The 23,118-nt window shown below is 40.0% G+C and overlaps 1 protein-coding gene across 1 annotated transcript; it reads right to left on the bottom strand.

The window, feature by feature from the left end:
* Positions 1–14,498: 14,498 nt before the first annotated feature.
* Positions 14,499–22,620, bottom strand: LOC135255374 (uncharacterized). Its single transcript, XM_064336462.1, has 14 exons — positions 22,538–22,620; positions 22,275–22,346; positions 21,859–21,977; positions 21,543–21,668; positions 21,344–21,429; positions 20,839–21,049; positions 20,576–20,709; positions 19,782–19,914; positions 19,294–19,431; positions 18,866–18,948; positions 18,507–18,648; positions 17,648–17,854; positions 16,514–16,689; positions 14,499–16,302 (listed from the first exon to the last, which is right to left on the bottom strand). Exons 2-14 carry the CDS (start codon positions 22,313–22,315, stop codon positions 16,198–16,200), a joined length of 1,701 nt encoding a protein of 566 aa, XP_064192532.1. The 5' UTR covers positions 22,316–22,346; positions 22,538–22,620; the 3' UTR covers positions 14,499–16,197.
* Between the last annotated feature and the right edge of the window lie 498 nt (positions 22,621–23,118).

The following is a 23,118-nucleotide window of genomic DNA, read 5'->3' on the forward strand; positions in this document are numbered from 1 at the left end:
TACTCTCTCTGCTGAACCTGGTGTTGCTGAGTCTCAATGTCCGTCACTCTCAGAGGCTGTCAGGGGGTGCAGGCCTTTTTTAGTGATTAGTGGTTCAACCCTGGAGTTCCCAATTCTGTTCACCTCAAGGCTCCCTAAAATGTCATTGTGGTTATTTAACCTCTATTTAACTGGGTTAGCCAACCACAAACGCAGTTTGGCCTGGGGAATCATGGTAACTTTTTCAACCTTTAGTAGCAGTAGTCTTTTTAACTTTCTAGCATATGATAGAATGTCTGAATCAAGATGTCACATTTTTATGGATCTGTTTAAGACATGAAGCTAGCATAATATATTGTATAGTATAAATATACAATAAGTTACAATTGTATACAGCTATAGTATGTTTGTACTCTTGACAAGCACTGATGTTTTCTCCTTCCGTAAATGATTGCAGTGTAATGTCATCTAAGTTTTAAATGTGTAATCATACAACATAGGAAAAAACAAACAAAATAACCAAAACATCTAATTTTTCTTTAACTTCCTGTTTCACTGTAAAAATCTGTGACATACAGAAGAAAAATAATAAAGAGTATTATTTTTTGAACATGCAAAAACAGACATACCCCAGACCCTGTTTGAGAACCTGGTGTATTATAAGTAACCATTTCTGGAGGCTGTGGAGGTGGGCAGGAGTAAATTATGGGAGGTGGTACTTTCACCTGGTTGAACAACATGTAATTAGATATAAATTATGCCCACACCCACACACACCCATATAACAAATAATCTGTTTACAAATAGCACATCCAATAAGCTATTTACATGGCAAAACAATTACACGTCTGACGCTAGATAATTTGGTAATTTTGCTCTAGTTTAGTAAAAAAAAGACAAATGTGTGTAGGACTTGCCAGACACATTTGGTCTGTTGTAAAGTGTCTCCTTGTCCTGTGCTCTGATGAGGACAAACTATGGAAGACACGTTATTAGGATAATTTAGCATTAACCACTCTGAAACTATTGGAACAATAATTTCAGAATGTTAAAAAGTAGGGCAGTACTCATGTTGCTGAGGAGCTAATAATTATAATATTTCCAAAAGAATAATCATCACCATCATCATCAATGTCATAATTTCTCTGATGTCTATTATTGTCCCCATTGAAGGTACTTCCTCCTTTCACAATAGGGTTGATTAGAGGATGCCACCTTAGTGTCATGGGCTATTCAGCCAAGCACTGCTCTCTCCCCATGGCAAGGGCTGGTTTCCAAGATTTGTGAGTTTAACAAAGAACACTAATATATTGTCTCCACAAGCAAAAACATGTGGAGAATGCTGTGAAAATTGCACTGAATGATATCCTGTTTGCAAGTTATGGTTAAAAATGTATAGACTTCCACTTATTAAAAAGAATTGTGCACTATTTATCTGTCATATATATTTTTGTAACTTTTAGAAATAGATGATAACCATATTTGAACAGCAGACATTCTATTGATGTTTGAGGGATAGTACACCTGCTTCCTCCTAATGATGCTGTGTTGTTGGAGCAACTTAATAATATTTCTGGTGCATTTTACAGACGTTGTTATAGGAAACATTATATGAAATTGTACGGGCCATTCATTTTTTAATGTGAACGGGCACAAACAGCTTCTATGTATTTGCACAGAAGTTAAGATTTCTGGTGAAGCTTATAAGACAATAGTGAATACTGAATCTCCAAATGACCATTCCCATCTCTGTGAACTTTGGTCACTCTCATTTAATTTCCTATTGTATGCATGATGTGTCACATAATGGTATGTGACATGTGTAAAGAAATGTCAGTTAATTCATTTTTTTAATCCTTAATTTTATTGTCCTCAGAGTTCTGAAAAAAAAAACCTAGAAAATAATGAAAAAAGAGAGTTATGAAGTACGAGCCAATGGCAATGTTCACCGATGATGTTAAACCACATGGGTTTTTGTAAGTCTGTTATTTGCTTGACTAATGAAAAGTCTCTTTGGTTAGAGCGCAAATCCCTCATTTGCCTTCTGTGTAATTTTTCACAGCCACAAGCAATGACATAGCACAGCGCCTTCTTCTGACCAGCTAGTCACGTGTGTGTGTGTGCGTGCGTGCACACAGACTAAGGAATGGCTGGAAAGGAGACATACAAGTATATTCATCAAGCCAGGGATAGGAGGTAGGAGCTGTGGCACAGGAAGCAGGCATGGTTGAGCAGAGACCAACAGCTCACCTGGGAGAGAGATGAAGAAGTACTCCATAGAGAAAGAAGGCTTGTTTACCATGGGGTCTCTCTTCTGAGAGTTCTGGAGAGATTTAGATCTCTCTTCAAAAACAAACACCAAGTCCCAGGGTTATGCTTTGCGTCAGTGCGCCTGTCAATGATTAGCTAGAGACAGGGAAGCTAGGAAACGGCGGCGCTGCTACGGAGCAGCTCTGGGGCACCGTCTCTGCCTCCGCCACCCATTATCCATGTGACCAGTCAATGCAACTAGCGAGGCATATCCACGTGCCCCCGCAGGAGGAACACCAGTTCTTTTTGCAAAATGCATGAGAGCACAGGAACACCTCAATTTTGTGTTTACACACGTGCTGTCATCACATATGTAAAGTACAAATAGGCGAGTCCTTTCCAGCATCAAATATTTCAGAAGGCTGGTGGAGAATGCTGCCAGGCTAGTTGAATTCTTGATTGGGAATCAACAGAGCTCAGGGTTTACAAACCCAAAGGCCCCACATGACCTCAGCCACCTATCTGCTCCTGATGCGTGCATGTGTGTGCGTGTGTGTACGTGCACACGTGTGTGTGTGTGTGTGTGTGTGTGTATGTGCACACGTGTGTGTGTGTGTGTGTATGTGTGCATGTGTGTGTGTGCGTGTGTGCTTGTGTGTGTGTGTACGCGTGTGTGCGTGGTGTGTGTTGGGGGTGGCTCACATTGCTTCCTCACATGCTGTGAAGTTCCAAGCTGGGGTGGGGGGAGGGAGTTGAGTGTACCACAGTCATGCTCTTTCCTCTGCTGGCTCACTGATACTCATCTCATTCTGCCTTCTCATCAGCACATGAACCAGAAGCTCACAGAGAAGCCTGCCACACAGCTCTGATTTCTTTTCCCTGTCTCTCACACGCAGTGCAGTGATGTCTCTGGGATCTCTCTCACCTTGTTTGAGTCACCTTGTTTGCTTGGAATTCAGTGGGACGTTCAGCACAAGTCACACGTTGTTCTGATGATCTGCCGGTAACTCCCATTCTATTTTTGTACTTTATTGCATAATATATGTGTACATGCACACGTGTGCATGTCTGTGTATATACTCATATGTATTCAAATATATAACAACACACACACACGCACACAAAAGGTCATCTAAGGGATATTTCAGGCAAACTGCCAATGTATATTATTTCAAAGTTTTTATCTTTGCACAGTGGCCACTTATGCCATTTAACCGAGACCGGAAAAGACATGCTTGTTGTTATTATGGTTCATGGTTAGAATGAGCTGTAGACTAAACTCCAGCTTCAGTCCCTCATCTCATTATCAGATTTTAAACAGAAGATACTGAAAAGAAGTGCATATTTTCTCTGTTAACTGTGCTTGTTTCTGAAACCATCCTAATTCTGGTTTCAGGAGCTATAACGTGCAACACTTGCTTTATGTGGTGTAATGTTGTGGTACACACTAACACGCAATAGTCATTGCTGCCTATTGGCCAGATCTCCCTTGCAAAGCAACTTCTTTGTAAGTTTCCTAAAATAAAGGTGGAATAAAAATTTTGTAAAATACTGGCAGCATCTAACAATATATGAATATCTAGTCATTAATAAGCAATAGGGCTACTCTTCACATAAGGACTGAAGCTCTTCTTCCAGGAGAAGAATTATGGAATGCTGGAATGCATAGTTCTGAATTATGTATTGTGGGATATTGGACCATTCTTCAAGGTCCAACATCTCCATTTCCTGGGCAGGTGAATGAGGTGGAAATATTCTTTGCGCTCTGTGCTCCACTTCCCATAAAGGTTCAGTGATGTTTAGATTGTGATTGTGGAGGCCATAGAAGACATTTGACTTCACCCTGATGTCCAGGAAACCACTTTTGAATATGTGCCTTTGGACATTAGACTTGGATGTATGTGATTTCTGAAGCCCTTCATTAAGTGCCAACTGTTTGAAGCTCACAACATACAATTTTTGTTAAGACTGGGTTAGAGGTGTTGATTCAGTTCTGTGGTAATTTTTGAGGCCATAGTTTTGGGGCATTTAGCAAATGTCCTCTACAGTGTCTGTTTGTCCCTGTTGGTGAGCTTCAATACTGTTCCCATTGCCACATTTAAAACACGCTGATTGGTTGGCATTTGTTTAGTGTACACATTCCAGCTTTATATGTATAGATTTGAAAATATCTATACAGGTACCTGACTGACAAGGAGTCACCATTCTATAATGTAGGGATGCACATTGTATATGTATTAAGTAAGGAAAATATCCTGTTGGCTGAAACCTTCCCTCCAATTCTGTATAGTCCTGTAGTACTACTAGCTACAGTTGACAACTGGGATGGTCAGGATTTCAAAGGGTATTTACAAAGAGATGAATCATTGATCTTAGAATTAGTTCTCTACCTTGATACACAAAAGTCTCCCAAGACATTCATTTGCTTCACAAACAAAAAATAAGGGGTTAGAAGTATATGTCTTATAGTTATAAGAGAAAGGAATATCCCTAGAGAAAAGAATATCCCAATTTATGGGTAGCCCAATTTATTTACTGGATAATGTGGATTTGTCAGTTTATTCAGTTACAGAACTAATTTCCAGGCAAATTGCATGTTGCTCCTAAGTCCCAGGCTCACTGATTCAGGTCTCAATCCATGAAATCACTTTCACATATACTAAAATGTAGCCCTTTCTGATGCATCACCTAGCAATGAAATGTGATGCAATACATATAAATGTTTTTACAGTGGTTTAATGCTATCTATCCAATGCAACTATATTATGTGGCATACTTTCTCTATTGAGCTATAGTTGTTGTACAAACTCCCCCAGAATGGTGCAATCCAAATGAACCAATGAGCTAATTTGTCTGAAAAACTATCCTTTGAAGTCTGGTAGTAATGGTATCTAGCATCACCGGTGCTTGGCTAACAGCTCTGGTTAATCAAATATGCCCAATGACATATAACGTTGCTTAAAAAGTAATCACATGCGGTATTGCAAATTACAGATGAGTCACCTCCAAGGTGTTAGTATAACCATCTTGACTTATTCTTAGTTTTGTTATTTTCAGGTTTCTGCATTAAAGCAGATAAACCAAAGAAAAATAAAACAGTAGTCTGTCTGAAAAAGAACACTTTGTTTTGAACTGACAAACTTTGTTTACATCGGTTTTTCTGAAAGCATTGATTTGAGACCTCTCTGCATGTATGTCACAGATAAGCTCCGTAAAGTGGGTCACATTTTTCAGTCCCGAGTAAAGAAACCATCTGGATTGTTTGTTTCCTCCCTAGTGCCTTCAAAAATGAAAGTACCAGAGGCAGAGAACCTTCTCAGGCCTCTTCCTCCTCTCATTCTCTTCCCACAGAAAACGTGGGTGTGTATTTATGCGTCACTGTCTGTGGGAACAGTATGTGTGGTGGTGTCTTATTTTGTCTGTGTGTGTTACTGTCTCACTCTCTCTCTGTGAATCTGTGTATTTTTAGTCACTTTCTGTTTGTTTGAATCTGTGGGTACTGGTGTCTCACTCTGTGTGAATCTGCTTGTGCTGGTCATTCACTCTGTCTGTGATAATCTGTGAGTGTGTTGGTCAAGCTGTTCGTAGGTGCCATCATACGACGGCTGCACATAGCAGCGACAGTACCCGTTCTTTGCCCTGTAGCAGGGGAGTTGCTATGAACTGAAACCTATGCCCTTAGGCAAAGTTGGGTCATTTAATGGAATGGGGATCAGTCCAGGGGCATCAATTGAGTAGCTATGGCAGCTGCCATACCTCAGCAAATAGCTGGCATATGTTAATGTATAGCTGCTTTAAGTGCAGCTATACGAAACACCCCACATGTGTGATCCCTATCTGCAATTTGCCATCCCTTAGTTTCACCTCACATAGCCCATTTCATTATGTCTACAAGAGACTGTTAACAAAGGCATTAATTCATAATAGTAATTAACACCGTATGGAATCAATATGTAACAATGATAATTTTTAATGATCATTCATATTTGACTTTGGTGGCTGCTTCATAAGATTTTGATGCGTTAAGTATTAGTCTATTCCTTCATTCATCACAATTTATGCATTAACTCAAAATTATTTCAACATAAGTTCAGGTATTAGTACAGTAAATGCTTATTTGTGTCCAGTATTGTAAAAGTGCTACCACTTTACGTGTATCTGTCCACACTGTAAATGACTCCGCGAATCTGTCCTGCTGCCCATTTATGTTTCTCTCCCTGTTTGCCTGTCTGCACTGGACATTGTCCCTCTAGAGGCAACTTTGTCAAAAGACAACACCATAACTTGAGCTGGAGTGGTGGATGCAGGGAGACACAAGGCCAGAGATCTGAATTCAAAATTTGGCACAAGAACAGTGCCCTGGAGACATAAAGGACAAAATCTCACAGCAACTGTACCCCCACCATTAACATGAGTCCCAGAGGCCCAATGTGGAATGAAGGGGTAGGGATTTGACTGAGAAGTTCCATGAGAAGGGCCAATCACGGCCAGAGATATTTCACATTCTGACATGAAAAATGCAGTGCTACAAGGCACAATGTACTGTCTTAATGTTTTGGAGCAACATGTCCCTGCTGAAAGTTTATTATATAACACAAACTTAAAGCCCATATTTGCACAAAGATGGGGACACTAGGGAGGAGGAGCAGGCTGGGGGGGAGGGGGCGGTGAGTGGTGGGGAGTGGGTAACATGGGCTGGGATTTCAGCCCTGGGCCTTGCTGTGCGGCGACAGTGCTATCCACTGATTTAAAACCTTGTGACAATTGATATTTTTGTGAGTCCTTTGGCACATTCATTTTCTCACTGTACATTTATTTTTCCTAGCATGAGGTACTGCTTCTGCCAAGGTATTTTCTGTTTTAAAGTACATTCAGTGAAAACTCAATAACAATGATAGCAAGCTGTGCTGTGTAGGAGATGAGCCTACTCAGCTCTATATCGGTATAGTTACAGAGCTGTATTGGCTGGCAAGAGCAAGAGTAGGTAAGCTTGAGAAGAAAGAACGAAAGAGAGAGAGAGAGTACTGCATTGCTAAGCTCGGTTTTTTCTGTGGTGTTAAATAATCAAGAAACAAATGCGAAAATCCCACGAGGGAATTCCATCTTCATGGAGTCGCAGCAGGGCCAGGAATGCCACAGGTCTGCTGCCTCTATGTTTATTCTGAGGCATTGCTGTCAGAAATCAGGGTCACTGTCCTTGCTGGGGCCCTGCTGAGCGCTGGCAGGGTGGCAGGATTGTGAGGCATGCAGCTCAGCCCAGAGACAGACGTAACGTCCAAATGAGAGCAGTGCATCTGGGAACCTGCCATCCCCCAGAGCTATGACTGGCAAAGGCAGGGATGGCCTGGTGTTGTCCACACCTGAACCTGTCTAGAAAGTCCTGGTTGCTGTTATTAACTGTGACTTCGACTAATGGCAAGTGTTACCATGTTTCTCAATACATAGACTATATAAACATAAACCACAAGCATCTACTGGACATTTATTATTCAGTTAAATGTTGATTGAATCCAGGCAAATATCTGAGTTTTGATGCACAGAAGAAAATCTAAAGCATTGGTTCCTGAGTGTCTTCTTGGGTACCCCCAGCCAGATGTAGATGTTTGATGTGTTCCACCTCAAGCAAATCTGATGCTACTAATCAAGCCCTTGATTAGTCACAGCAGGTGTGATTGAGGTGGAACACATAAAACACCTGGATCTGGTTGGGTGTCCATGAGGAGAAACTTGATCGAGAAGGAGCTACTCTTCATCTTCACCCACTTTCATTCCTTACTCCCATACTCATCAAAAAGATTGCTTGTTTTCAAACATGGTTTGTGACTTGTCTTTTGTAATACTCAAAATTACTATATTTGTTAATGTTACTGCAGACAAAGAATCTGACATTTGATTCTCTCTTACTATTCCTTGCCCCATTTTTGCTGCCCTGATTGGGCTGAGAACAATATAAAGTTTACAGTTTGGTAACACACAGCTTTGTTACATGCTATATATGGGGCATGGGGCACAGAGAGGGCTTCTCAGAAGACTGAGAAGGTTTAGAATCAAGAGTTTTGCCCTTATTAGGACTTAAGACGTTATTGGAATGGAGACGCTTAGTGAGATGGGTTTATTTATTAATTTAACTTTTGGAGGATTTAAATCTAAATCTTTACGCCGTCTCTTTGTGTTAAAGGTACCTCTTTGTTTATAGATTAAGCACGCCCTTTTCAGGGAACAGTCTGACCTGAATTGTAAAAGGGAGAAGGAAAAATGCTGAGTGAGTAAAAAGCAAAGCCTTGTGCATTGGGACCAGGATATTAAGAGTGGGTTAATATCCTGCCACTCTGGGCTCAGGCAGACGGGAGGTGTTGGGAATGGGGGTGAGGGGTGGAGGTGGGGGGGTTTGGTATGGAGGGTTCGGTGCCCTGATTGGATAAATGCTCTGTCTTCAATTGTATTATGTCCATTTGAATACCAGTGAGCTTTAAGCAGCATCAATGAGATCAAATCTCTGCATTATTTATTGGTCTCTTATGCAATGAACAGGAGGTACACATGGGAGTAGGTAGCGGCAGGCCTGGGTTAAGGGCACGTCACCAATGAAATGTTGTTGGGGCAGATGGGCCACGTAACCTCTACAAATCATGGTCAGCTGTTTTGGGCAAAGGGGGAAAGAATGGCATTTTGGGAATTAAGTTTGGAGTCAGGAAACAACAAGAGCACGTCCATTGCAGAGGGGCTACTTCACTGTAGAGTCCTGTTCGCTTATTCCTTTCCCTAACTGTCAATACCACAAATGCCTTCACCCCTGAACTTGATGCAGGAAAGTAATTACAATTACAGTGACATTTTATTGGAAAAGCTCTGCTCATCCCTAATATAATGATGCATGATTTATTGTCAATGTCTTCTAACACACACAGAATAGTGTGCTTCAGTTGCAATCTGATGTCTATTATGACATTGACGTTTCAGAGAATTTCTCAGGAAAAAACCTACTTTTAGAGATTGACAGCATGCCAAACCTAGTGAACTTAGTGAAACCTATGTCTGAGATTTGTCAAGATGTCACTACTACCTAACCTGGTTCAAGGCAGGGATACAGGTAGTCCTGTATATGTCACTGCTCCTCACTTGGAGCAGTGACATATTTCCTTGGCTGTATTGGGCTGCTGCCTAACACAGGACAGGGTTAGTGCAGCCCTGTTCTACGGTCTCTTCAGCGTACTGAAGGGACAGTATTATGTAAATGAATGCTCTGCTCGCTAAAGTGGTACTGAGCTGCAATATCAGGGGTCATTGGAGAGATTTTCAGTTATCCAAGCATACAATCAAATCAGATCAAATCAAAATTCAATGTCGGGCGGGGCAAACATTGTGCATCACGTATGTACAAATGTGCACATCATGCACAGCACATTCTACAAGTAAAAATGCACAGTACAGTTCAAGACCCATGCAAGATGATAGAATTCACAGACTAATATTAAAATATTGAACAGTATTACACCACTAACTCACATGCTCAAAGTACATTAATTAAACAGCTTTCAGAAAGTTGGTGCAAAAGCAAAGGGTGATTTCAGTGTCACCTGATGGCTAAAGATTATATACAGTACTTCAGTCTTCCTTGATTTTTGGCTGGACCGCAACAGTGAGGCCAGCCATATAAACGCGAATGTCTGTGACTGAATGACTGAGTGATGAAGTTACATCATTGGTCTGCCGAGTTATGAAGTTACACTATTGGTCGGCCGGTCCAGCCATATGCTAGATTTTGACCTTGTCTTGTTCTTTGAAAGATATATAGTTATCCAAAAAGGTTTGTTCCTTCTTCTCTATTAGTTAACCACTTTCTGGCACCATTTTAGCTGATGTGCAGTAGTTTGCCCAGAAATCCAAACCAGGCCAACTTAATAGAAGAAAAAACATAATACTGGAAAGATTTATGATCAACTGAGTCATTCTTTTTTATATAAAAACAATATACTGCAGCCATTTAAAGAACACCCATTCACAATTTAATTGAGATTAATCACGAAGGTGAGATATTAATGAATTACGCTGGTTAAATATTAATATCACTTAACCCGGGCACTGACAGGAACAGCCAGTCTGTACAATGTAAGAAGACCTCTGTGCCTCTAGAGCAGGTCCCCGGTATGAATCTGACCCTCAGTACTTGCTGAAAGGCCTCTTAGTCACAACCTGCCACAAGGCCCTCAGGTACATCGTGTTTACTGTGCGTCACAAAATTTCTCCCATCTGGGTTATCATTTGCATCGACCGCTCTTGTGATGTAACAGTTTGCTGCGCTTCACGGACGCGACCTTGTAATAGCCACACACCGCTGCCTCACACGGCCCTCCCCCTCTCCCCACGTGTGCCACCGATGACCGATCTGCGAGCGAGAGAGGAGCACAGGGGGGCTGTGGAGGAAGCAGAATGAGGATGAGGAGGAGGGGAGGGGAGGACACGGGGGAGCGGTCTGAGGCGGGGAGGGGTGATGAAATGCTGCATTGCCTCCCTCTCGGTCCGCGTGTCCACAGCCCCTGCCAGCACAGCCCTGCGCCGCACTGCCACGGCATTGCATAACTCTACCGCAGACTCTGACGCCTCTGAGTGTCTGAGTGCGGGGGCCACCGCGATCGCCCTCTCACGACGCCATCTCCAGGCGAACGCTCGCGCTATCTGCATCAGAGAAAACAACCAGCCGTCAGCGTCTCTGTGCACTGCGCTTCTTCGGTACAAAAGCCTTCCTCTATTTTTAGCCATTCAATTGCAGATCCTTGAGGGGACAATTTAGTTCCGCTGTGGAAGCCCCTTTGCTGCTTGCGTCTTCCAGGAAAGACAAGCACATGCCTGTCGTATTCAGCCAAACCTGCTGACCGGGGCTCTTTTGAAAGGGGTTGTTTTAGGCATAATTTGCAGTGGGAATTCCAGCTCTAGACATGAGTCAGTAAATTGTTAGCTTGTGCATAGACATCAGGGAATCAAGCCCTTAATCTTTTCATAACTGTTTTGTGGGCATGCAAAAAAAATAAAAACAATAAAATTTCAATAAAAAAAAAAATGTACAGGCTGACGTGCTTGCATGACTTGCATAACTCATTGGCCTCAGCCTCAAATCTGGGAGCCACGATCAATATCACTGAAAAGGGCCTTGTTTTTACTCAAAGCTCAGCTTAGAGCAGCTTTGGTCTTGTAACAGGCAGGCCGCATAGGGAACAGAATGGCTGTTGTTGAATGAGGACTTAGCCATTTTACATAACTCTGCTTAATTACTTGGTCACCTTTTTACTCCTTCTGTGTGCTGGTTTCAAACCGGTTCAGACTGGCTGTGGCTGACTCAGAAAGGAGGTGACCTCCAGGACATGCTCTTGGCTAAAAACTTCATTGCAAACAAAAAGTTGCTAATAGTGAAGAGGCCCTCCATTCCCCTGAAACCCTAAAGTATGTCACCTCTACAGATCAAAAAGAGATGGCAATAAGGGCTCTCATAATCCCCACTGCAGGAGGAGCTGGGCTCAACTGAGTAGATCACTGCAGTGCTGTAAAGGAACTGGATTTAGAACCATGCAGTCACCTGGCTCTCTTTCCCTGGTTTGGCTCATAAAATCTCAACTCCCATTTTCTGACATGTACCCCCCTGTATTACCTGGCTCAGATGATAGGAATATGCATCCTCTCATCTTCACGGGGCTTACGTAAATTATGTAAATTATTAACGTGACTTGTAGCCACATAACTGCAGGTTCTAATTCCATTTTGTGACAATCTTGAAGTAATCTTGAGAAAATAGTTTAGCCTGAAAAGCATCTAAAGCAAAAACCAGCTTTATGAACGTGTAACATGTTAAATGTAAGCTATCCAACTGTCCTGCTGGATAAGTGTGCTGGCTGTACAAGAGAACAATTTAATGCAACAATATTTTAGAAATCAGTAAATTTCTTCTATTCATATTCAGGTTCAGGGATATTTCATCCCTGTCCCTGCCCTGTATACAATTAAGGTAACATTTAATGAACTAAAAACTATGTTCTTACAAAAATAAAAACAAGATTGTATCGAGCAATACTTTAGCAAAAGGCAGCTGATTACAAACCACAAAACTTTCTCATAGTTGCAGAATACATATTTCTCAGCATTTGTTTCATCCCTGGTCTTGCTCTTTTCCAAGCTATTTCTTTCTTGAAACATTTAATGAGAAATTAATTAAATTATGCAGGTAGTCCCTTTCCTACAATCGAGCTTCATCAATAAGAAAAAACATAGACAATATGCAACGGTACAGCCATGTTTGTAAATTATTTAAGAAACTGAGAAACAGTGACATCTTTTGGTGAAGAACGTAATGCCTCCAGGAGCTCAGAAACCACTTCAAATACAAGTTTCTTGACTCTGGAAAGATAATAAAATATTTTTTAAATGCTGTTTCTGTGTTAAATGAAACAACAGACACATAGTGTGCAGTCGCTATGCACAGAACTATTTATTTTGATTTAGTATGTACCTGGGTAATCCCAAAGAGGCATCTTTCTATCATTCCACATTCCCACCCTTTACTTTCCAAATGCTGTGTTATCGTCTAGACAAAGATATTTTGTAATACTAGGGATATGCTGGTTAAAATAACATACTAGATTTTGTAGTAGGTCTTGCCTGAAGGCCCTCTCCTCACAGTCTTCTGTTACATTTGATGGTGATCTGACAGCTGGACTTCACACACATGCAGCATTGCTGGCACCCCAATTGATTCATACACTTAGTCTCTTCTTGCTCATTTGCAAAGTTTGAGGGGCGGAGGTGTATTGGAGGTGAGTGCATGTCATATTGTTGGGTGATCAGGCGATGAAGTCTGTCTTGTTTGATAGTGTGCCTTCAAATCGGAAATTCATATGGTGGTGCAATCTAACTTGGCTCATATACCTTGCCAATTTTGCAACTTTACAGGGTCTTGTGAAACTCTTAGCTTGAGATAGGGGACTCATGCAATGTTAGTCAAATACTGTATGACTATAGATCAAGCTTGACAATTTGGAATCTGGCCCAGGAGCTCGCAGAGTTGAGAGGTTGCCAGATTCAGTGGGTATGCCAGAATGGTTTACCTCGGAGCCAGATAAGGAAAGCGTGCACTAATTACGTCATTTTCTTAGGAAAGTGGACATTAAAAAGATTTTACAATGGGCAATTTAGGCATATTGCAGACATCTTTAACCAAAAGATACATTTGACATGATAAGAAAATCTGCCCTAGAGATTGATAGCCAAGGTCTTCCATGTAAATTTGTCATATGAATCACTATGTAGTACTGAAAACATTCACTTAAATATGATCAGTGATACACAGACACAAGAAGTGTCCTTTTTACCTCTGAATGCCAAATAGTGGTTACACAGAAGAATAATTCCTCCCCCTTATTTTACATTTCCATAAGAATGTAAAATCAAACTTTACCTAACCCATCCATATAACAGTGTCTTAATGCATTGTGCTGAGCGATGGTTCATCTCCACGTGTAAACTGAAAAACCAAATCTAATTGCATAGTACATTAGACTGTGCAATTTTTTAAAGCTTTTTGAGCCAGTCTAATTCAAGCATGTACCTTTGTGAAGAGGTGTTAGTTGACCTATCTGCTGAATTACTCATGTTGGATTTACCAGTGGATTGGATTATGCAATTTTAAAATGGAACAGCATGCTCTGCTGGGACTGAGAGCAGAAAAAGCACCAAATGAGAAAAAACTGAGGATGAAACATGAAATAGAAACTGGTAAAACATAAAAAAGAAACCCATTAAATATTACTGATAACATTTACTGTAGATGCACTGTGATTTCTGTGGTCCTAATGTGGTCTCTTAATGTGGCAGACAGTACCACTGGATGATTCATATTGTATAATGTATTCCCTATATATATATATACATATATATATATATATATTGATCCTTTAAATCTTTAGTACCTTGTCTTACTGATTAAGAGAGCCTGAGACTCTGCAAATACTATCATCAGCCCAGCTTCTTATAGGTGTGGTTCTCCGAATCTTGTCATCATGCCTACAATCTGAGTTATGATGAGGTCAATTGGCATCTTGCGTCATGTAATTTAAAGCTGCACTTCCTTTGAACCAGGTGTGTCACCCACTTGCTTTCCTATCTGCTTATCTTCAAGTGTCTAAGCAGAAATGTGGCTTCAGTCCAGAGTCAAGTGTTATGCTGTGACCTAGAGGACAGCTCTCGACCATACCTGCCCTCTGGAGCAAACCCCCACTTTATTCCAAGAACTTTGAGCACATTTCTGGCACCACCGTGAAAGACAGAGAGTATTTGCCAGCAGTGGAGAAAAGAAGCTTAACCTGACCAGGGTGAGGAAAAAAATTAGAAGAATTTCAAAGAATTGAAGTGTTGAAAATAAGAAGCTTTAACATGAATCCTGTCCTTCATTCTGACATTAAGACATTTTAAGGAGGATATGCTAATTCCACATGTCCTAATCAAACTGTTTTATTTTGTAATTTATTTCATGCATTGAAAAGGAAAGCACCTAAAACCAAGTCATGGACTACGTTCCAAAAACACCTGCTCATATATTATATACTTTTATACCTGAGTACATAGAAAGCAAATATATTAAATGAGGCCAGCCATATCCCTAGTAATATTTTTAGTCCGGTAAATTGAGATAAACATACTTGTTGCATAATAACATTTGTACAATAATTCCTCAATCACTGTTTTCCTCTTCATCAGATTATCTTCATGCACAGTTACTGAGTAAAGACATCTGGTATGAGTACTTGAGTTCAGGAACAATAATTGATATGTCAGCCAAGAACTTCCACACTCCTAAGCACTCTGACAGATAGTACAAAAGCTTGAAACATGGGCTGTATTCCAAACTGTATACTTGTGTTCTATCTAGAATGTAATATACCACACTAGATAGAACACAAGTATGCAGTTTGGAACACAGCCATCACTTTCTCTGCAGACATGTGAGCATTTGCCCTGCCGACCATGTGACGGATAAGCAGATGGTTGTGCCCTCCTTAGGGTGGGTGAAAGGGCTTTATGGACACCAAATGGTTCCCTCCCGAGGTCCGGAGGCAACACATGAAGCAGAGTGGGTGCATATTTCCTATCCTGATCATTCTTTGGATACTAAAGCTCAAGATGCAGTTGGGCCATTTCACCAGGCATGCTTTTCAGAGTGTTCTTCCGCAAACTGACTCTATATTTCTCTTTACACCATCTACAGATGTAGCATGGAGGTATATTGATGACAGTTTGGCTTGCATGCACAGTAGGCCATAATGAATGTTGTTGTATACTTATTTCTTCATATAATGAAATTAAATTGTATATTATATTTTCTTAATTTGACAGTTACCTGAATAATCAGTTGCAAGTAATCCCAGAGTTACTCTCATTTATCACAGACTGCAGTATTTTTTTGTCAAAAATTCTGAGAATATCTAAGCAAAAGCTGAGGAGCCCACCCTGCTGTTCTCAAAATCGATAAGGAGGTTGTAGTCACACTTCTTTTCAGTAGGGGGCAGCAACGTGCCATATTAACACACTGCGAAAGAATGGCTGGGGGCTGAAAATAACATTTATAATTGTTATGTTCTTATTTTACTTCATACTCCGATGCTTTTGCATTGGTGACATGAATTCACAAGACTCTCACAGCTATAGGGCACATAAGTAACAGCTTCCGTGCAAATTAATATGTGATACATTAAGTGTCAAGGTAATGGTGCAATTGTTATCTATCTACAGAAGAGTTAACCTATATACAGTGCTCATTTAGAGAAAATGTAGTTTTTGCAATTCTTCTTATTTAGACTCTTTGTGCCTTTTGTTGCGACCTCCTGTAATATGCGTTTTTCACCAAGTTCAAGCGCTCTGTTATAAAGATCAGAAATCAACATTGATGTCATAATTATGGACAAATAAAGTACTGTAGTTCAAGAATTAAGGGCCATCTGTTTTTTCCAAGGCTCTCAAAAACTTCAGTATCTCAGTCAGTGTGCTGAATCCCATGTCCCTCCTGAGGCTGGCGTAGAAAAACTCTGGAGCCTAAACCAAAAAAACAAAAGTTTTGAAAAAGGTGTGAATCTACACCAAATACTGTGTGTGTATGTGCATGTGGGGCTTTGGGGCTTTGATCGTATATTTATACTAAACACAATACAAAGTACATAAAATATACCTTAACTAAAATTCACATACATTTTGTCATCATTTCTTCCCTACTGTACTGTATGTGTATTGTGTGTTGTGCTTGCACCTCTCTGCGTAACCTCTGCAGCTGGTAAATGAGTGATCCATCGTATTCTGCAAAAACATTGAGGCAGAAATCCAGTCCATTTTCTTTCAGCCACAAACCGACATGTTCCTTAGTCCATGTGATCAGAGGAGGATCTTTGCTACTGGCGTTTGTTTGCTGATCATTGCTGCTTACAGCTGATGTGAGAGAGAGAGAGAGATCACATTTGCTCAACTAAGTCCAACGGAACACATTCCACAACTTATTTTGAAATACCTGTGGCCCTGTGTGCCCTGTGAGACTGCAGTTGGATGTATGTATAGATTTACTTGAGCTTTAAGTTCTTGCATTCCCTACCTTCAGAAATTCAGACTGGATTCTTACTCTGGAAGAGATATTGACTGTTTTTAACTGACAGTCATGTGTACCAGATTCTATTTTAGAGATGCTTTAGAATGAGAACATTTTGGCTCTGAATATATTGTGTTACATAATACAACAAAAAGAATGTGTATTCTGTGGGGGGTTTCCTGTATTAAAAATAGAGAACCCACAAGGACAGTACAAAAATAACATCTCTGTGGCTACCCAAGCAGCCGCAATTCCTTTATAAACAAAAGCCTATATGGCATGTGTTCTTTGATGTCGTAGGAACGTTAGGACAATCAAAGTGACTGCGGTATGACATACTGATGCTGGCATGATGTAGTTTTATCCCATAAGTACACACCCTCTTGTCCTCAACTTCTGAGCTGTATTCTTTGCTACTTGGCTAGTCTGTCATCAACCATTAGACATAAAGCTAGAGCTCTGTGATGTGTTCTATAAACACCAATTCACAGGCCAAACTTATTTTTTATTATTTTTATTACAATGGCATTAGCCTTAGCATTCTGAAATATAACATAGGTGGGTTTGTTTTTCATCAAAAGCCTCAGGATTCTAACCGAAGGATGCTATTTGGTGTTTTACAGGTTTGTGATCCTGTCAATTAATTAATGAATGCATACAATCTCTTTAGATGTAATCGCTGGCATCTACTGAGGGGTTTGATGTTGTAAGTGGAAAACACTTACTCTGGGCAATACCACATACATGCAACTGGTCCAGAGCATGTGAAAACAAAATAAATTTAATTCAGATAAGAAAGTTTACCTATCACCACATCATTTTCCTCTGGTGGTGTGCGACCTTTAATTTCTTTAATCAATTGTTTGATGCTCTCTTCAAAGTTACAGTTATCGCTGAAGTCTATCCACAGCTTAGCCCCCAACAGAGCCCCAAGCCATCCGTCAGGCTTATAGTTCTGCTCCATCATGAGGGGAATTATCTCTTTTCTTAGCTGGAAAGTATACTCAGCCTCTGTGGACAAACAAAATCAAGCACCTAAGAGCTTCAAACAGCATCTGGTATCTTGTGCTCATCACTTAGACAGTCACTCACTCACTCACTCACTCACTCATTCACACTCATTGCTCACACTTTCATTCACTCACTCATGCATAGATGCATCCCTGCTGGCACACGCACACAGAGTATGTGCACATGTATGTATGTGGATGTCCCATGACAAATATACCTATAAAGCTTATGCAATCAGGGTGACATTTCCTGTAATGTTGGCTCAGTACTGAAAAAACCTTAAAAATGTGTAGAGACTTGCTATGAAATTCACCTTTGCATCACCAATGCAATGGCAAGTCTGTCTCTTCGAGGTTACTGTAAGCACTCTTAAAATATTTACATGTTCTGAGATGTTTGTTTTATATGCAGACGCAATGCATACAAACTCTGGGCAGGGACCCAACATGTGAAGCGAGTCACTGAACCAGAATGCGCACAACGTCACTAGCAGATTACATGAAAACCGCAGGCATTTCACCTCTGATTACATGACTGTGATTAGATCCGTAGGCGATAATTCCACTATATAACTGCATGGTGTGTGGGGAGGATGTTCCTGGTTTTGATCGGACCAGTGCAATGAAGGCTGTAACCGCTGAGATTACTGTACCAGTCCTGCAGTTTGGGCTGTCTTTATACTTAGGGGAGACACAGATGATGACTGCGTAAGCCTTCTCCACAGCTTCAGCCATGGCCTGCAGAGTGGATCCAGCCATCTGCTCCACGTCCATCCACACCTTTATGCCAGCATTCTGCGCGGCCAGGGTCACCCGCATGAGACAAGACAAGGCACAGAATGCATGCAGGTTAGTAATCCAGGATCACCCAGAGTTACACTTTACATTTATTAATTAAGACATCATTATGAATGCATCATATCATCAAGGACACATCATTGTGTTTCCATCCATGGATAGAAAAAAAAACAGGTTAAGAAGTAGGCACTTTCATTCAAAGCAATTGGCATACCTGCAAAGTTTTGTTGACTTCCAGCAGTATTTTCTGGTCATCCCACTGATAGCTTATCATTACGTGTCCCGAAGTCTGCTTTACTGTATTGATGACATTGATGTTTTTATTACCAGTAGCAATTTGGTGACTGACAGGCAGTAACTTGCCAATCAAAACATATGACGTTGACTATTTATGTAGTTAAGGTTAGCTAACTAAAATGTGTGCATTTTAACAGATTGTGCTGGTCACAGTAGCAATTGTTTAGATAGCATAGAAAACTAGCTCTGTATGAATATCAGTCAATCATATTGCATTACATTTTAGGCGGACACTGGTCCATACATATCGTATGATATGCAGATTTGAGTCATCACCTCTGCGTTGTACTTCCAGCACAATGGAAAAATTGAATATGGACAGAGATCCAGTGATAGAGAATTCACCTGACTTGGAGTCCGGCTTCGCCTTGTATTTCTCTTCCGCTTGCTTTTTAATGACCCACTGAGCTCCTTGGGCAGCATTAGTGACAGCTTTGCTGGTGTCTTTAGACAGACTGTCCAGCATGTCCATCAGGGCCTCATCTAGCACAATGACAGATCATATGCATTTGTTCCCAAAATAAATTCCTTCACTGTTCTCTGAGGTTCTGGGGCTCCTTCTCTTTGTAAATTCTTTGGTATGTAGGTGGATATATCATTCTTTCTGTATGGAATGTATCATTTTACATGGTGTCTATTATACATTTGAAATGTGTTATAGTTTATGAAACTACTGCATTTAGCAAAAATAATATGAACAGTGAATTTGAAGTGTAAAGCTTATTTACAGTATGAATATAAACTCGTTTTAAACGTTGCCAGTAATTCAAATTATTACTGATATAAAATGATTGTAAAAATGCATGGTGCACAAAGTTTTCTGCTGAGCTTACTTTCTTTTAGCTTCTCACGCAGCGACTCATCGAAGGCTAGCTGCCAGATAACTTTGGTGGCAAACAGCCTGTCACGAAAGTCTTCACTCTTCATCATATCCAGGCATTTTGGAACAGCGCCACATTCGTAAATCTAAAACGGGATGCCAACTATGAGGTAGCTGGTCTTCGCTACTCATTGTGCAAATATAAAATCTTAATCCAACAGCCATTAATGATTATTCAAAATTGATGACACTGATTTTCAGTGGTGAAAAATGTGATTTTCCCAGACATTCCCAAGTATCAAGTATACCCTTACGTGAACTGAAAGCATTGTAAACATTATATTTGAATATATATAGACTTTGGAAAGTATAATGTTTAATGTATTTCACAGCAATATATATATTTTTTAAGTATTACAATATCTGAAAATGACATTAATTTGTATATTTGTATTGTTAACTGTTGAAATACCTTATTTTGATCTAGCTAATGTATTTCATTCAAATATATTGCTGTATATTTAGTTTCCATAAGAATAGTTAATTATCTCCCTGCAGTTTGCACGATTCACAGTATGGGCTATCTCTCAGTGGAGACAATATTTATTAACCTTATTTTCATAATTGGCAACACCTCCAGGCCCTCTGCCCAAGCACAGCAGGCCAAGCAGATGGCTCACACGGTGGACTATGAGTGAGAGAGCTTCCATGTGTTCATGTTTTATAACATTTACACATCAAACAGCATGGCCAACTGCAGACTGGAGTCAGACGCAATACACAGTAAAGGGCACATCACCTGCATACCTTCATCTTGTTACGCTCACAGGTGGCAATCAAAGTCAATCCTTCAGCAATTTCAAATGGTGTATACCCACGGCAACGTCGATCCTTTGAATTTAAGGCACCCTGTAGCAGCTTTACCATGATTTCTACGGCACCTGAAAAACAGATACCCAACCTATATAAGAGAAAAGCTCCAGGAAGCTGGAGGAATTGTGATAGTGATTGGAATACAACTGATGAGCTTTAGAGAGTTGCAATGGTTGATGAAGAGAAAAGCCTGCCACCTGATTCGTCCATGATCAACTCTGATTCATCCTCGTCGATGATGTAACCCAGTGTCATAATGGACACCACTTTCAGGAGTTCGTCCTCCACTCTAGTATAATAGGCAATCTTTTGTACACCATTGTTCTGCCTGAGAAGGGGTCTGTTGTGCGGAACTTTTGCAACATTGTGCAGAATACATAGAGAAGCCTTCACAAGATATTGGACATTCTAATAAAAATGAAAAAAGCAAAGCCATTAATGTTAGTGTCAAAGGGCAGCAATGGTTTGTTCTGTGAATAACTAAATAACATTAATCCTACAGTTGTAGTTGAACATGCATAATTTTCCTAAACTTAGTCAATAAGTGTTTCAAAATACAAATCTATATGGCATTCATTGTCAATGACCCTTACAAAGCTGATTTGTGGCCAAACACTTTCTCTGAATTTTAATTTCACATTCAGTATAACCAGCATGGTTGCATGTGGTTTCCCCAGGTGAAAAAGTATGGAAAGGGACAACCTTTTCACCAAGCTTTTCCTTATATGGACCATGATCTAGGACAGCCAGCAGGTATTGCAGTGCATCAAGTTTGCCGAGCTCTTTGGCTGAAAATGGAAAAGGTGGCTGGCTTAAAATGTGTCTGAAGCATCTCATTCAAATGTAATAATAAGTAATAATATTTCATTTAATAATATTTAAAAAGTGACAGTTCTCTTACCAAACAGGAAACTTGCATCACTTAAGTTCCATATTGCACTCAATGTATAGTATGTTGGAAACCAGATTGAATTACTTGAGAAGAAGCCAGCAGTGGAAAATCCAATTAAGATTTTGACCAGCAATTCTACAGAAGAAAATACATGCATGCAAGTGAAACTTTGATACACATTTTTATCGGAAATGACAATACTAATCTCAGAATTTGTTGTTCTGCACTTTTTTCTGTATTTTAATGATTCACATGGTGAACACTTTTGAAAGCCAGCTCATTTTCAGTAAACACTGTTTTTAGCTACTGGAGCGGCAGCCTGTACCTGTGCCCCCCTCTCTCACAAGCTGGTCGCCAAGGCTACGTTGACCCTTATCATCCTCATGTTGGAAATACAACTGGCACAATTTCTTCAGAAGATCTACAGCATCTTCATTGTCATACCTATAAAAGAAAACATAAAATAACTTCAATACTTTGGAAAAGTTACAAGCATGAATGCATGGGATATAACTGCTCTATTTTATATTAAAGCACATGCATGTATGCTTGTGTGTGAGAATGATACAGCATTAAAATCCTTACACCGGAATCCTTTGCTCTCTTTCTGTTGTTGCATGTTCCCCAATTAACAGATAAAATTGATCTACATTTACTTGTGTTATTTTAAACATGTCCATGTACAGTATTGCCGACATAATACACAAGGTGACATGTAAAGCAAACAAAAATGTACAGTACCTCTTTAGATCTTTGAGTGATTTCAAGATTTCAAGAGCCATAGTATGTAAGTCTACTTGAAGAAAATATTTCCTTGGCAAAAAATACAATTAAACACCATTATTACAATGACTGGACAAAATCACATTAGTTTTACTGAAAAAGTCAATTTGTGTAAAGGCTTCTAATTTCACTATGCAGTTGGTAATAGTCTTATGAAACAGCATCATACAATTTAAATAAAACAGGATAAAATGAAGTACCAAATAAAGGCATTTACTTACTGTTGGTTGTCTCCTGTGATGACATTGTTTGGGTTCTTTACAATTTACCTAGCAACACCTGATCTGAACAACTAAACAAGAACTGAACAAACCAGTTTTCAAAACTCTTCCTATATAAATCATATTTTACATAGAAGTGTGCTTCAAACCACGGAGCACTGGGTTGAGTTTGTAGCTTTTGAATTTATATATCATGCCTTATATTACCATCTGATAAGCAAACTTAAAAATACTTTTGTGCATTCAGTCCACTGTAGAGAAAGAGTGTGTATGCATAATTTGCCCAGTAAACATAACCCATTTTGCCCACGGTTGAATCGTGTTTCAACCCAAATGTTTTCATCAGTAGGCCAATGTTAAGGGACTCACTAACCAAAGGGCAAACCTGAATGATCCAACATTGGCCACTACCAATGACACAACAAAAACATTGCATTGGCCCTAAGTGTTGTTTTGTTTTTTGTAAACAACACATAATGAATAGAACTGCTGGGTTATTTTTGTGTATCAATCTCTGGTCAATGTAGACTTCTTGGTCATATGGTTATGCCCAACTGCTTGCCCATGCTAATAGGCCACTT

This window comes from Anguilla rostrata, chromosome 5, assembly GCF_018555375.3.
Source record: "Anguilla rostrata isolate EN2019 chromosome 5, ASM1855537v3, whole genome shotgun sequence".
NCBI classification, from domain to species: domain Eukaryota; kingdom Metazoa; phylum Chordata; class Actinopteri; order Anguilliformes; family Anguillidae; genus Anguilla; species Anguilla rostrata.

What these genes read in the sequence shown, in the direction of transcription:
- LOC135255374 (XM_064336462.1), bottom strand. Translation starts at nt 22,315, where the DNA reads ATGGCTCTTGAAATCTTGAAATCACTCAAAGATCTAAAGAG. An exon ending in GTGAGCGTAACAAGATGAAG is followed by an intron (nt 19,915 to 20,575) that starts GTATGCAGGTGA and finishes ATCCCGTTTTAG; the next exon opens with ATTTACGAATGTGGCGCTGT. An exon ending in GCGTGAGAAGCTAAAAGAAA is followed by an intron (nt 19,432 to 19,781) that starts GTAAGCTCAGCA and finishes TCATTGTGCTAG; the next exon opens with ATGAGGCCCTGATGGACATG.